The sequence below is a fragment of the Oncorhynchus tshawytscha genome, linkage group LG23 (genome assembly GCF_018296145.1).
Source record: "Oncorhynchus tshawytscha isolate Ot180627B linkage group LG23, Otsh_v2.0, whole genome shotgun sequence".
NCBI classification, from domain to species: domain Eukaryota; kingdom Metazoa; phylum Chordata; class Actinopteri; order Salmoniformes; family Salmonidae; genus Oncorhynchus; species Oncorhynchus tshawytscha.
The window spans coordinates 680,660-696,847 of record NC_056451.1 but is presented as its reverse complement, the minus strand read 5'-3'; the positions used below and the strand labels follow the sequence as shown (position 1 = coordinate 696,847).

The 16,188-nt window shown below is 41.9% G+C and overlaps 2 protein-coding genes across 2 annotated transcripts; both read left to right on the top strand.

Annotated features, from left to right (window-relative positions):
• The first annotated feature begins 700 nt into the window (after positions 1-700).
• LOC112223190 (stathmin) lies at positions 701-4,328 on the top strand. The gene is made up of 5 exons (XM_024386240.2): positions 701-1,395; positions 2,934-2,977; positions 3,207-3,373; positions 3,531-3,722; positions 3,912-4,328. The coding sequence occupies exons 2-5, from the start codon at positions 2,962-2,964 to the stop codon at positions 3,969-3,971; spliced, it is 435 nt and encodes a 144-aa protein (XP_024242008.1). The 5' UTR covers positions 701-1,395; positions 2,934-2,961; the 3' UTR covers positions 3,972-4,328.
• Positions 4,329-7,807: 3,479 nt separating this feature from the next.
• Positions 7,808-14,734, top strand: LOC112222649 (membrane progestin receptor alpha-like). The gene is made up of 2 exons (XM_024385376.2): positions 7,808-7,944; positions 12,411-14,734. The coding sequence occupies exon 2, from the start codon at positions 12,417-12,419 to the stop codon at positions 13,479-13,481; it is 1,065 nt and encodes a 354-aa protein (XP_024241144.1). The 5' UTR covers positions 7,808-7,944; positions 12,411-12,416; the 3' UTR covers positions 13,482-14,734.
• Positions 14,735-16,188: the final 1,454 nt, after the last annotated feature.

Sequence of the window (16,188 nt, the reverse complement as noted above, 5' to 3'; positions counted from 1 at the left end):
CGGGGGTCCAATCTCCTTAATTGTGTGGCTAGAGTCAAATACTTTCTGTGGCACACACTACTGGTCAACATGAGCTAACAAAATGATTCTGAAGTGTGCCAGGCCTTGCAGTCCCAAGATAGAACTGGGGAATTTTGGCAGGCAAGAAAATAGCCTTGCTGAAATCCCCCCCCCTCTCTAATTTCCTTACTTTTGTGGCTAGTGTCAAATACTTTCTGTGGCACACATAAGAGTTAAATACTTTCTATAGAACAAACTTCACATCAGGATAGGCAACAGCAATTAATCATTAATGTATGTGTGTTATATTAAACATAGAGGAGGGAGTAAAATGTAGGCAACCAATAAACATTTCAGAACAACTACTCTTCGAATAAGACATGGGAGAGATGACGAATTTTGGCAAAGAGATTCATTTATAGACTTGAAACAAATAGCCAAACCGAAAACTGCAGACATTACTAGTGCCTCCACCGCGATCAAACCGACATAAAAAAAATAAACGCAGCCAAACGTGATCAGAATTCACAACTAGCAAGCAAGTCGCAGCAATGAATAATTGAGTGCGCGCGCGTTCACGCGATGGGGGGATTCTGGCACGGGGGAGCTTAACCGCACACCGGAACCCTCGCCAGACCTCGCCTGGTCTGTCTCGCAAGCGTTCCCGAAAGTCCTCGCGATGTTGCGCCAGTGGGTTTAGAAGAATGAGTGATAGGTTTAGAAAGCTCGATAGCGTAACTATTTATGTTGATGATGGTAGGCTACTGTAATACATCTTGGGAACCCTGTCTCATGCTTTTGTTTTCATTCCAGCCGAGAACCTCGATACATTAGGGTCCGTTCGTAAATGCACAGCGTTTCGCTCCCAGAGCGCACATTGGACGCCCTGGCCAAGAAGTAGGGTTGATCTGAGCGTTCTGACCTCACAACGGCATTCAAGCAAGCGCCCAAGCTCACTGGCTAAATAAAGTTGACTAGTTTGCTAGCCACTTCTAGACACAAATGAGAACACCTCACTGATCATTTGAATCGCCCTATCAGAGCTAGTTAGGCTGTTTTCATGCTATCAATAGCGTTAGTGACTATCTGTGCTGCTAGCAATATTTGATTTCAATTTTTTTGCAAACCTTTATTGACACCGCGTTCGTAAATTCATCAGCTATTCTGCTCTCTGACACACTCAAACGAGAGAGTTTTGACTTCAGCGTAGCTAGAGAACATTCATTTACGATTGCACCCTAAATCGACCTTATTGATTGGACGATTGGGACCAATTGGAGTAGAGCACGAGATGTGACGAGTTGACTTTTGTGCTTCGTTCCTTTTTGTTGCGCTTTTGGTGCTGAGGCAGGCAGTGAAGAAGGCGCGACCACACCACTTTGTAAGCATTTGAAGGTAGGTAAAATAACGCTTTTAACGGTAATCATTGGAGATATATTGATGGCAGTCATTACGCGTTCAGTGATGTTTGTCATTTTTGGTGTAAGTAACTTAGTTGTCATTACAAATGTATAGTAATTGAGAATCATATCATGTAAGCTAGCTGCCCTGAACAGCTACTATAGCTAGCTAACAAGCCCTAAGCTAACTTTAGCACACTGCTCGGTTTTATTTTTGGTCACAAGTTTTTGGATTTTTTCTAAGTTCCACGTTACACCATTTTTTAAAATTATACAATACATTATTGTATTTATCTTAAACGTAAACATTTGGGCGGGTTTTGCTACCCAGCGCATGACTCTGGTGATGGAGACTAGGTGGGTGTGATCACACTCGGCCTCGGTCTGCGCTTTTTCCCAATTCCTATGTCGTCAGTCGACGATTAAACATTGACTTTCGACCCCACTAAGGACACATTGCTGTGCTTTAACATACATGTGAAGAGGGGCTTCAGTCCGCCAACTATTAAGATAGCTAGCTACAGTAGCTAGCTAATTTATTCAGGTTGTTAGCCAGTGTCTGTGCCCCTGCTGAGCTGACAGTGCAGCCGAGTCCATTGTCTCCTCAGCACCAGTTTGCTATTCGTGCATTTTGAAGGTGGGTTGAGATGGATATCAGTGTCGGTGGCATTTGTCTAGCTATGTCAAGTTAATGTGTGATATTGTATAATCTTTAATACTGTAATGATTCCTAATTGTGTAGTATTTGTTTTTTGTTTTATGAAATTGAAATCTGTCATGCTGTCATCGACATGAATAGGTTGCGATTACTGTTGGTCGCTTGTATTCAGCCTTTGCTAGTGTTGGTTTCTTGTTTTGAAGCTGGTCTTAAGCCTAGGCACGCCTCGACCTTTGGCTAGGAATTGGCTTAACTCAATAATTGCAATGATTGAATTTGAATGCTCTTCAATCTGACTGGCAATTCAGACCACACCTAGCTAAGTTCATATTGTTCTCTGACCTGTATTCACAATGGTGCTTTATTGTCTTCGTGCAATAGTCAAATCCAATGTTGAGCAAGAAAACGTTACCTGCTGGCATGGCAAGGTAGAAGAAATTATATTTTAGTAAGCTTCATTTATGCTCTGGTTTTTGTTCCTGATTAACAAGGATGTGAAGGACTTAATTTCCACGCCCTTTTTGTCTCCATTGAAATATACTATTTTTAACATTTGCCAGCTCTTGTTTTGAACAGGTGCAGTAAGGCTACTTTGAAACCTATTCTCAATCATTTGCTGTATCACGTACATTCATGCTATATGTCTAACATTAATACAAGTGATCCATCTCCAACGGTCATTTTATAGACAGCAATAACCTCAATTGAATTCTTACTTGGCACATATCAATGGCTCTCCACCTTCGGAATCAATAGTTGTCATTGCTTTTTTCAATCCATGTTTCTGTTCATTTCTGATTAGCGCATGGATGCATCTTTGATGTATTGTCTTTCTGTCATTAAACCTATGGCTTTGTCTGTATTTTTCCTCCCAGGCATAGCAACCCTCAGTACTCTGCTGAAATGGCATCCTCTGGAGGTAAGTGTTAACATGACAGGCCTTTATTACACTATTTCAATGAGCTCCAACAATATTGGGACAGTTACAATTTTGTTTGTTTGTTTAGTGCCCAATAGAAATTAATGGTACATTTGGAGTCACTTTTATGCAATCAGCTATACTATTGTATTGTTTAGGTGTTATAACTCTGTTATTATCAGTTTGATATATACTTGTATCAACATTGTTGGATTCACTATTTTCACAGAGATTCTGGTCAAGGAGTTGGACAAGCGTGCATCAGGTCAAGCATTTGAGGTAATCTTGGCCCCCGATGCCAAGGGTGAAATCCCCCTACCTCCCCCGAAGGAGAAGAAGGAGATGTCCCTGGAGGAGATTCAAAAGAAACTGGAGGCTGCAGAGGAGAGACGCAAGGTACCTAGTCAGATATACACAAATAAGTATCAGGAAATGGAGCCGCATCCACATTATAGGTTTAGTTCATTCATATTTTATTATTTTCTAGCACAGGTTTGGTCCCACTAGCCTACCACTAACTTACTGTGTGACTTTGATTTTATAATTTGATCAGAGTCATGAAGCAGAGGTGCTGAAGCACTTAGCTGAGAAGAGAGAGCACGAGAAGGAAGTTCTGAAGAAAGCCATGGAAGAGAACAACAACTTCAGCAAGACGGCAGAGGAGAAGCTCAATCAGAAAATGGAAGCCAACAAAGAGAATCGCACGGCACGAATGGCAGCACTCAATGAGAAATTCAAGGAGAAGGTTGGCCTGCCATTTTTCTCAGTCATCTTGACGTCATTTTCTGCAATCCTGAACTTAAGAGAGAATTTCAAATTGAAAGGCCCAGGTTATGGAAATGGGATGTTGGTTGAAATTCCATGTACACTGTTCAAAGTTATACTTAACTAATTAGGATAACTTATGTGATTTTCATGTTTTTATTCATTCTAGGATAAGAAGCTTGAGGAGGTACGAAAGGCAAAGGAAACGAAACCAGAGGGGGAGAACTGATTTTCTTTTGTAATAATTTTTTAAAAACTTGTGCAAAGATATCTTTTTGTTCTGTTCAATGACAGTATTATATTTGTCATTGTTATTCACCTTGTTTGGATTAGTTAGGCTGTCCATTGTTGCTTTTGTTGTGGATGTGTAAGTATTTCTTCCCCCACCTCCGGTAGATTTGTGTATTGCAGTTTATGACCTTTGAAATAAGCAGCGTTTTTACCTATAAGGAAGCATGCCACTGCTATGCATTGGTCCTTATCATTGTGAATTGCATAATATAAGTAAATCCTTGTACCTTGTAAAACTGCGTTTATCTGATCTTAATAAAGTTGCTAATAAAATTTTTCTTTAAAACCTCTAAAAGTCTTAGCCGTTGTGGGGGGGGGTACTAAGCTAACATATGATTTTTTTTAAAGATGGTCATACCATGGATTATTTAGCCTATTTGATTTTGATTTAATAATATTTAATTGGTCCTTTACTACTATATAGCTGTTACGGTTTTCTTCCGTCGAAAGAGAGTCGGACCAAAATGCAGCGTGGTTAATACGATACATGTTTAATGACGAATAAACACGACATTACAAAAACAACAAACGGAACGTGAAAACCTATACAGCCTATCTGGTGACAACTAACACAAAGACAGGAACAATCACCCACGAAACACTCAAAGAATATGGCTGCCTAAATATGGTTCCCAATCAGAGACAACGAGAATCACCTGCCTCTGATTGAGAACCGCCTCAGGCAACCATAGACTTTGCTAGAACACCCCACTAAGCCACAATCCCAAAACCTACAAAAATAAACCATACATAAACACAACACAAAATAAACCCATGTCACACCCTGGCCTGACCAAATAAATATAGAAAACACAAAATACTAAGACCAGGGCGTGACAATAGCCCATAGAAACGCATTGAATAACACATTCATAAATGGCATTAAAAAATTATTCAAAAATGAATCATAAGGAATAAGGTTTTGAAGTGTGTTCTATATCTAGGAGATATAAGAAAGCTCAGGAAATATATATATGTATTAACACATTTAATCCCTTATTTTTGTTGTCATAAAACAACCTCCATACTTCTATTCGTTTGTATGGGTTTACCTTCAGACAAGTCCCGTGGGGTGGGCGTAGAGCAAAATGGAGAACACCATCGTGTACGTGAGTCTTCCTTTTTCATAGAGTGGTCATAATAGTTTGTAGGCGCTACATAAGTTTTCGTGAGTAGACTGATTTTTGAGATGTCTCTTGATCTGATGAACACCGCTGTAGCTGAGCCACCTTCCACCGCAGATGCAGAAGGCCTACAGGCGGATGCGGAGGATTTAAACGCAGCCCATGCAACAAAAAAACTGATCTCTATTTTAAACTGACGGATTTTGAAGGGGATTTTTAAATTATGTTACTTAGTCAATAGACTCCTTAAGGATTATTAATGGTCTTCATTTATTTGTGGCTTTTGGGTTGCAGACATTTACTTACTTCTGTATTGGTGCACACAGTAATTCCACACTAGTAATTCCATTTTGGTAATTCTCATTTCGTCATGCAAATTTGATAGTCATTTTCAAATGAATCCCACAACATAGTAGATGCAGCATAGTGGATGAATAGTGTAATTATATCACCCTCAGAATTTCAATTATGTTATCTTCATCTTTTACCTAAAGATTGGATAGAGTTAATTGCCATGTTTGTTTACTCGTCATTATAATTTTTATCTAGATGTTCTTGTTATTCATTCCATCTATGTTGTGATATAAAGGCCTTGATAGTGGTACTGGTAAATATAACGAACTGCTACAGTAAAAAAAGGCAAATCATTCCTTTGACTCTACTGACACCGAGTTGTAATAGCGCAAAGCTATAATGTAGAGCAACAGTAGTTGGAAGATGAAATTAAGATTTCTCTTTCACACATTTTGGCAGTGTATAGACAGTGTCTTTTGGGCATATGAGTAATAATTGTTTTATCATTATAAACAATGAAATGAACATAATGTGTTTTGTTGAATTGTTTCACTGATCAAGTGTTCAAATGCCATATTCTATTGGAACTGGGAGGTTTGCCGTTCAGGTCTAAAATTTGGTTGAATTGGTGCCTACGGTTACAGAGTGCTGGTATGTAGTAGCCTACTGATTGTATGGCCACAGATGGTCCCTCCGCAATGCCAGAATGGTGACGAACAGTGCCTCTTCAACCTTAGGAGGCTGAATACATTTTATTTAGAGAAGTCTCTGGTCAGCCTAAATTCTTGGACATCATGTTCTGGTCCCTTTATAGTTAACCTACCTCACCTCTATAGCACCTCTATATAAGCTATGTTCACAATCATTTGTCATGCTAATCGTTAATGTTATACTAAGGAGGTATCGGCAGATGTGATAAACAACATATATTACTGTATAAGTCCTTCCAAGCAACAAAAGACATTTGAATATTTCCCTCATCTCATCTGTGCTTCAACAAGTATGAGACCTGCACTTTGAGCAAGTTCTAAAATAAGCCATACATTTCTAGAGTAATAAAAAAATACAAATGTGTGGAAATACAATAATTACACAATTGGAACACAAATAGATTTTTAACACACTAAATATGCTTTCTACCCTATCTTTGCTTAAACAAACACCTGAAAAGTTAGTTTGGAGTGCATTTTTTGTTCCTAAATACATTTGAAATGTATTGGAAACAGGTTACCAAGTCACATACCAAGCATGAAACATGTTGAAATTGCAAACAGAATGTGTTAATCTTGTGTGAAATTTCTGGTTGGGCTCTTGCCTATATTGTTTTAGAGACACCTGTTAAGTCTGAGAAAGATATCCACCATATGACAGTAGGCTGTGCACATCTATGTGCACTTTATGTAATTGTACAATAACGTTTTTGTATTGTACAATTACCATCCACATAAAGAGGTCTCAGCAGGTGGTATTGTCAGCCTTCACAGAAGGGGAGACAGCTGAGACACCTCTGCGAATTGTTTCGAAGGTCTGGGCTGGGTCTGACTGAGTATATACAATGCAAGCCTTTCACAGACGCATCCACAGTGTTTCATACAAAGACACATTGTCAATGGTACCCACAACGTGGGAGGAGGGAAAATGTGAGCCTTTATACAGTGACTGGACTAAGGAGCGATTCAAAAATTTGCTTGACTTGATATACAAATTAGTTTCAGTTTACTGTGAACCATATTGGTGGTAAACGTACAATAGGTCTCTCATCAAGAGCCAAACTTGTGCTGAGTTCGTCATTTCACATGTGGGCTAACTTCTGAGTTTTAAGTTTCCATTGCAAAGCTACTGTGGGCCTATATCTATTGGTTTAGCACTCTGGTAGACACCCAAATTTAAAGTCACATCATGAATGGATTAGAATGAAATGACACTGTAATAAATACCAATAACAAAGTGTCAATGCCAAAGCCTATTATTGTTTTAGGAGGGGAACCAAACAGCTGCTAACAGCTGATAGTGATCTTGCTTTGCTGAAAGGAAATTAGCAAAGTAATTGTACCAATAAATATAGTCCTATACACACACACACACACTCACACTGCTCTCCAAAAGACTTTCAAATCAGTAAAACAAATACATAATTTATGGTGAATGGGTGATTCTTCATTTTCAGAGCACACACTGCATTTCATTCCCTGACAGTGTGCAATCAGTCAAATAAGACCTACGCTATTGGTGAGAATCGGATGAAAAGACAGGAACAAAACACCATATCTGACTGCTGATTGGTTAGAACATCTGCTTGTCAAAGGCTCGTGGCTCTTTGACTACCGATTGCGCCTTGATAAAAATCAGACGGGCGCTCCACCCGCACAAGAATAATCATACTTTAGTCATTTTATTGATCAAACAATGTTATTTATATTTGATGTATTAATGAATAATCCAAATGATTCACTATTCAAGGTTTTGCACTGATACTGCGTTTGCCTTCTTCAGGTAGGTTTATTTCTTATTTCTTTATTTATTATGGTTTTCAGCACTATGGCCACGCCAGAATATGGTCGCATAAAATGTCAATGTGCATGCCGATAGACCATTTTAATAATGTGCATTTGTATAGAAGACTCTGTTTTAGTACATCTAGTATTACATGTAATAGAGCAGCTGTCAGAATGGGAAATTGAAGTCTATTCTGTGTGCAGTTTACCCCTCCCTGATCATATGTCGGCTTAATTCTGTCTTTTTACAGAAATACCCAATTTGTGTTCATATTAGGCTACGTCGATAATTAGGATAACATATTGATCAGTTTTTTCCATGCAATTATCGATTGTTAGCTAGTAGGCTAAAATAGGCCTCACTGTTGGATGTCTTGAACAAATAATTTACATTAGAATACCATTCTATAGTCTCAAAGCTTCTGGATTCGTTTATACTCGAGCAATTTTTCAGCCATGAATATTTTAAGACAGCTAGACATGCAACCAATGTACAAATCTGAGGGTGGAGACCGGCAGGATGGGGATGGGGAGTATGTTACATAATCCTCTTCCCATTCAACGATTGCTCCACGATACCATTTTCCCTTAGCACTCAGTAATTCACGTGGTCTCCTCTTGTCTCCTTAACCTTTTCCACGCCAGCATGGTCATGGAAGGACAAGGGCAATACAATTCTCAGTAGAATAGGCATTCTTTCGCTTGCTCTGCTTTTTGTAGATGCATGCAAATGAAGTAACAAGAGGGAGTTTGAGGAAGCAGTTTAATTTACTGAAGGCTATTAATATGCACCCCGTGTGTAGGCCTAGGCTACAGCATTTACATATTTGCACTGCTGACACTGAAAATACATAATACATAAGAAAATACAGTACATAAGTAGCCTAAAGTACACTGCTTTATTTCTGATATTTTTTGTACGATTTTATTTCAAATTTTAGACAATAGACAACTTAACATTTCACAGATATATATCCACTAAACTAGACATTACCTTGGCTGGGACTTAATGCCCAACCTTCAACATAAAAAAAGACAAACAACATCAACTCAGACATACAGTTCAAATCAAAAGTTTGGACAGACCAACTCATTGATGGGTTTTTCTTTATTTTTTACTATTTTCTACATTGCAGAATAATAGTGAAGACATCACACCTATGAAATAACACATGGAATCATGTAGTAACCAAAAAAAGTGTTAAAGAAATCAAAATATTTTTTATATTTTATTTTCTTCGAAGTAGCCACCCTTTGCCTTGATGAAAGCTTTGCACACTCTTGGCATTCTCTCAGTCTTGGCAATCTCTCAATCCCCTATACTATGTTCTTACAAAAAAAGGTTTGCAATTCTCTAGTACAGCCAATATTGAAGACTTTTAAATGCTTCTCAAAGATGCCCTCTGGTGGTCAAACTAGCACTAACTAGAATTAATAGCAACAATGACTGACGTAACTTTTACAGCGCCGACAGAGATGGCCGCCTCGCTTCGCGTTCCTAGGAAACTATGCAGTTTTTTGTTTTTTTACGTGTTATTTCTTACATTAGTACCCCAGGTCATCTTAGGTTTCATTACATACAGTCGAGAAGAACTACTGAATATAAGAGCACCGTCAACTCACCATCAGTAAGACCAAGAATATGACTTTCGCGAAGCGGATCCTGTGTTCTGCCTTTCACCCAGGTCAACGGAATGGATCCCAGCCGGCGACCCCAAAAAACAACTTCGTAAAAGAGGGAAACGAAGCGGTCTTCTGGTCAGACTCCGGAGACGGGCACATCGTGCACCACTCCCTAGTATACTTCTCGCCAATGTCCAGTCTCTTGACAACAAGGTTGATGAAATCCGAGCAAGGGTAGCATTCCAGAGGGACATCAGAGACTGTAACGTTCTTTGCTTCACGGAAACATGGCTCACTGGAGAGACGCTATCGGAGTTGGTGCAGCCAGCTGGTTTCTCCACGCATCGCACCGACAGAAACAAACATCTTTCTGGTAAGAAGAGGGGCGGGGGCGTATGCTTCATGGTTAACGGGACGTGGTGTGGCCACAACAACATACAGGAACTCAAGTCCTTCTGTTCACCTGATTTAGAATTCCTCACAATCAAATGTCGACCGCATTATCTACCAAGGGAATTCTCTTCGATTATAATCACAGCCGTATATATTCCCCCCCAAGCAGACACATCGATGGCTCTGAACAAACTTTATTTGACTCTTTGCAAACTGGAATCCATACATCCTAAGGCTGCATTCATTGTAGCTGGGGATTTTAACAAGGCTAATCTGAAAACAAGACTCCCTAAATTGTATCAGCATATCGATTGCGCAACCAGGGCTGGCAAAACCTTGGATCATTCCTATTCTAACTTCCGCGACGCATATAAGGCCCTGCCCCGCCCTCCTTTCGGAAAAGCTGACCACAACTCCATTTTGTTGATCCCTGCCTACAGACAGAAACTAAAACAAGAAGCTCCCACGCTGAGGTCTGTCCAACGCTGGTCCGACCAATCTGATTCCACACTCCAAGACTGCTTCCATCACGTGGACTGGGATATGTTTCATATTGCGTCAGACAACAACATTGACGAATACGCTGATTCGGTGTGCGAGTTCATTAGAACTTGCGTTGAAGATGTCGTTCCCTTAGCAACGATTAAAACATTCCCAAACCAGAAACCGTGGATTGATGGCAGCATTCGCGTGAAACTGAAAGCACGAACCACTGCTTTTAATCAGGGCAAGGTGACCGGAAACATGACCGAATACAAACAGTGTAGCTATTCCCTCCGCAAGGCAATCAAACAAGCTAAGCGTCAGTATAGAGACAAAGTAGAATCTCAATTCAACGGCTCAGACACAAGAGGTATGTGGCAGGGTCTACAGTCAATCACGGATTACAAAAAGAAAACCAGCCCCGTCACGGACCAGGATGTTTTGCTCCCAGGCAGACTAAATAACTTTTTTGCCCGCTTTGAGGACAATACAGTGCCACTGACACGGCCTGCAACCAAAACATGCGGCCTCTCCTTCACTGCAGCCGAGGTGAGTGAAACATTTAATCGTGTTAACCCTCGTAAGGCTGCAGGCCCAGACGGCATCCCCAGCCGCGCCCTCAGAGCATGCGCAGACCAGCTGGCTGGTGTGTTTATGGACATATTCAATCAATCCCTATCCCAGTCTGCTGTTCCCACATGCTTCAAGAGGGCCACCATTGTTCCTGTTCCCAAGAAAGCTAAGGTAACTGAGCTAAACGACACTCACTTCCGTCATCATGAAGTGCTTTGAGAGGCTAGTCAAGGACCATATCACCTCCACCCTCCCTGACACCCTAGACCCACTCCAATTTGCTTACCGCCCAAATAGGTCCACAGACGATGCAATCTCAACCACACTGCACACTGCCCTAACCCATCTGGACAAGAGGAATACCTATGTGTGAATGCTGTTCATCGACTACAGCTCGGCATTTAACACCATAGTACCCTCCAAGCTCGTCATCAAGCTTGAGACCCTGGGTCTCGACCCCGCCCTGTGCAACTGGGTACTGGACTTCCTGACGGGCCGCCCCCAGGTGGTGAGGGTAGGCAACAACATCTCCACCCCGCTAATCCTCAAACACTGGGGCCCCACAAGGGTGCGTTCTGAGCCCTCTCCTGTACTCCCTGTTCACCCACGACTGCGTGGCCACGCACGCCTCCAACTCGATCAAGTTTGCGGACGACACAACAGTGGTAGGCTTGATTACCAACAACGACGAGACGGCCTACAGGGAGGAGGTGAGGGCCCTCGGAGTGTGGTGTCAGGAAAATAACCTCACACTCAACGTCAACAAAACTAAGGAGATGATTGTAGAATTTGTGTATTTTGTCTCTTGTATAATATATTCTATACATTAGTTTATACTTGATTAAGCTTACATTTTTGTTAGCTGTAATTTTGTTATTTATGCTTCAACAGTTCTTTTTAGGTCTTGGTTCCAGTATTTTATATATTTTTTTCAATTAGTGTTAGTTGGATAGGCTCTCTGCAAAGTTTTGTAGGCTACATCTTACCTATCATATGAGTATCATTTTCTGACTCAAAGAAGAAGAATCAGAATCATAAAACACGGGCCGAGATGTTAAACATCCTTTGCTTTGATGTCCAAAATATTTCAGATTGAAATTTCATGATATACAACTTTTAAATTGCATATAATTTTAAAAAGTGCACTGCTTTATTTCCAATGTAGACATTATAAAGATATCTGTTAAATGAAATAATCTAACAAGCTAAACTACCCCCTCCACCCACCCCCATTACTAAGCCAAAGCCAAAAAAGCAAAGCATTGTAATATCATGCAACACACGATTAGTGTCTAAATCCTCTCGCTTGCAATCAGAAATGACAGCTCATGGTCAGATAGATATTATTGACTGACTGTGAACTCATTCTCTGCCCTCATCTTCCGTCTTTAGTTTGCCATGGCGACCGTGGTGATGGAGCAGATTGGTCGCCTGTTCATCAATGCTCAACAGTTCCGTCAGATTCCTCAGCTGCTCGAGTCAGCCTTCCCTACTCTGCCCTGCACCGTGAAGGCCCATGATGTGCCCTGGGTGTTCCGTGAGCCTCACATCCTTGGAGGCTACAGGCAGCCGGAACACAGCTGGCGCTACTACTTCCTCACCCTCTTCCAGAGGCACAACGAGGCACTCAACGTTTGGACCCACCTGCTCGCCGCCTTTATCATCCTGGTCAAGAGCCAGGAGCTGTCAGAGACAGTGGATTTTCTCCGTGACCCCCACGCCCAGCCCCTGTTTATTGTCCTCCTTTCAGCCTTCACCTACCTGTCGTGCAGTGCCCTGGCCCACCTGCTCAATGCCAAGTCCGAGCTCTCCCACTACACCTTCTACTTCCTGGACTATGTGGGCGTGGCCATCTACCAGTATGGCAGCGCCCTGGCTCACTTTTACTATGCCATAGAGGAGGGCTGGCACACCCGGGTGCGAGGGATCTTCCTGCCCACCGCAGCGTTCCTAGCCTGGTTCTCGTGCTTCGGCTGCTGCTACGGCAAGTATGCCAGCCCGAGGCTGCCCAAATTTGCCCACAAGCTGTTCCAGGTGGTGCCCTCGGGCCTGGCCTACTGCCTGGACATTAGTCCCGTGCTGCACCGCATCTACAGCTGCCACCAGCAGGAGGGGGGCTGCTCCAACCAGGCTGTGGCTTACCACCGCTACCAGGTCATCTTTTTCCTGGTGAGCGCCTACTTCTTTGCCTGCCCCCACCCAGAGCGCTGGCTGCCCGGGCGATGTGACTTCATTGGCCAGGGCCACCAGATCTTCCATGTGTTCCTGGTGCTGTGCACCCTGGTGCAGATCGAGGCGACACGCATAGACTACATTGAGCGGAGGCCCCTCTACGAGCGTCTCCACGGCAACCTGGCCCATGATGCAGTGGCGCTCTTCATCTTCACGGCATGCTGCAGCGCGCTCACTGCCTTCTACGTGCGGAAACGTGTGCAGGCACAACTGTGCGAAAAAGAGAAGTAGGAGCTGTCAGGAGAAAGGAGGATAAGGGAGAAAGACTAATCTGATTTACACTGGAAAGCTAAAACAAAACAAGAGATTAAAGCAATTAGACTGTTCATTTTGTAACAACAATGACCTGCTGTTTTTTTTTTTTTTTTTTTTTTGGCCTGCCAAATGACATTTTAAACTGGCAACATTGACTGTCTTGTGATGTTGACCTTCCAGGAAGACAGAAAAATCCTGGTAGTTTCTGTCTGTCACATCACAAGCAGTCCCTGTAACACTCCAAATAACATCTTTGCACTTCACAGAGAGGGTAAGATGAAGGTCGGAATTGAGACTTTTTTATTGTGTTGATTTTCCTATTCATTTTCCACTCTCTACTGTGAGATCACATGTCATGGCCTGGCTAGCTACTGAATAGTCTGAATGACTGTTTGACTACATACTGTACTGTACAGACTGACCAACACCAGGCATGACACAGACCATCTCAATAGAGGTATGCAGGAAAGAATGGAAAGAATACCCACGTTGCCCTTAAGTGGATCATCAAATAAATAATTACAATAGTTTAATAATTTCTCACCAGCTTTTATTTCTTAAAAGTACAATGTGAGTTTCAAAGCTATTTGACTACCAAGTCAAATGTTAATGCTTAATGAAGACCAGTATTCTTTTTTTTATTCCTTGGTTATCTCATGATATTCCAGTGAGCTGCAGTCTACACCTCCAAATGCTGTCTCCTCCCTACTCATTCTCTCTGTTTTATCTACCATTTTCTCTGCCCATTTTCTCCAAAGCTGGGTTTGCTAACTGATTGAGGTGCCTATACGCGCTGTCAGATATAATAGACTGGCAGTTGGACTGGGCTAGAGGCATACCGCGCACAATTTGCAAACCAAACAGAACATTTCTCCTCTAAGACACATACATTGGCCATTTTACTAACATGTGGATTGATCATGTCAAAGAACAAAGCTGGCACTCTTAGGATAGTTGGCGTAAGAAATGGAACTATGTGCCCAAGATGACTATGATGTCTCTTTGTCGTTGTGATAATATTCCTTTGTATTCAAAGGGCTGGAACTTCAGCTTTTGCCTTTTCACACCCGATGATGTCAATGCCTTTGTGTGTATTGTTCAGTCTTTTCATGGACTTGACTTTACTCACAAAAGGGCTGTCTTAGTACTTAGTATGGTGACTAACTGTTTGTACATTTGTATGTATATGTATGGTTGGGTATGTACAGTTGAAGTCATTAAAACTCATTTTAAAAGACTCCACACATTTCTTGTTAACAAACTATACTTTTGGCAAGTCGGTTAGGACATATACTTTGTGCATTACACAAGTAATTTTTCCAACAATTGTTAACAGACAGATTATTTAACTAAAATTCCATGTATCATAATTCCAGTGGATCAGAAGTTTACATACCAAGTTGACTGTGCCTCTAAACAGCTTGGAAAATTCCAGCTGAAGCTTCTGATAGGCTAATTGACATCATTTGAGTAAATTGGAGATGTACCTGTGGATGTATTTCAAGGCCTACCTTCGAACTCAGTGCCTCTTTGCTTGACATCATGGGAAAATCAGAAGAAATCAGCCGTCTGGCCACTGTACCATAAAGGCCTGATTGGTGGAGTGCTACAGAGAATGTTGTCCTTCTGGAAGCTTCTCCCATCTCCATAAAGGAACTCTGGAGCTATGTCAGAGTGACCATCGGGTTCTTGGTCACCTCCCTGACCAAGGCCCTTCTCCACCAATTGCTCAGTTTAGCCGGACGGCCAGCTCTAGTGGTTCAAAACTTCTTCCGTTTAAGAATGCGAAAAGTGCAAATCAACCCCAGAACAACATCAACAATTCTAATCAAATTGTTTTTGTCACATGCGCCGAATACAACAGGTGTTAAAAGCTGACTTACTACAAGCCCTAACCAACAACCCAGTTAAAAAAATATTATAAAAAATACGGCTTGGGAGTAGAAGCTGTTTAGAAGCCTCTTGGACCTAGACTTGGCGCACCGGTACCGCTTGCCATATGATAGCAGAGAGAACAGTCTATGACTAGGGTGGCTGGAGTCTTTGATAATTTTTAGGGCCTTCCTCTGACACTGCCTGGTATAGAGGTCCTGGATAGCAGGAAGCTTGGCCCCTCTGATGTTCTAGGCTGTACACATTACCCTCTATAGTGCTTTGTAGTAGGAGGCAGAGCATATTTCATAACAGGCAGTGATGCAACCAGCTCTCAATGGTGCAGTTGTAGAACTGTTTGAGGATCTGTAGGACCCATGCCAAATCTTTTCAGTCTCCTGAGGGGGAATAGGTTTTGTTGTGCCCTCTTCACGATTGTCTTGGTGTGCTTTGACCATGTTCATTTGTTGGTGATGTGGACACCAAGGAACTTGAAGCTCTCAACTTACTACACTGCAGCCCCGTCGATGAGAATGGGGGCATGCTTGGTCCTCCTTCTCCTGTAAGTCCACAATCATCTCCTTTGCTTGATCACTTTGAGGGAGAGGTTGTCCTGGCACCACACGGCCAGGTCTCTGACCTCCTCCTTATAGGCTGACTCGTTGTGGTCGGTGATCAGGCATACCACTGTTGTGTCATCGGCAAACTTAATGATGGTGTTGGAGTCGTGCCTGTCCATGCAGTCATGAGTGAACAAGGAGTACAGGAGGGGACTGAACACACATCCCTGAGGATCAACGTGGTGGATGTG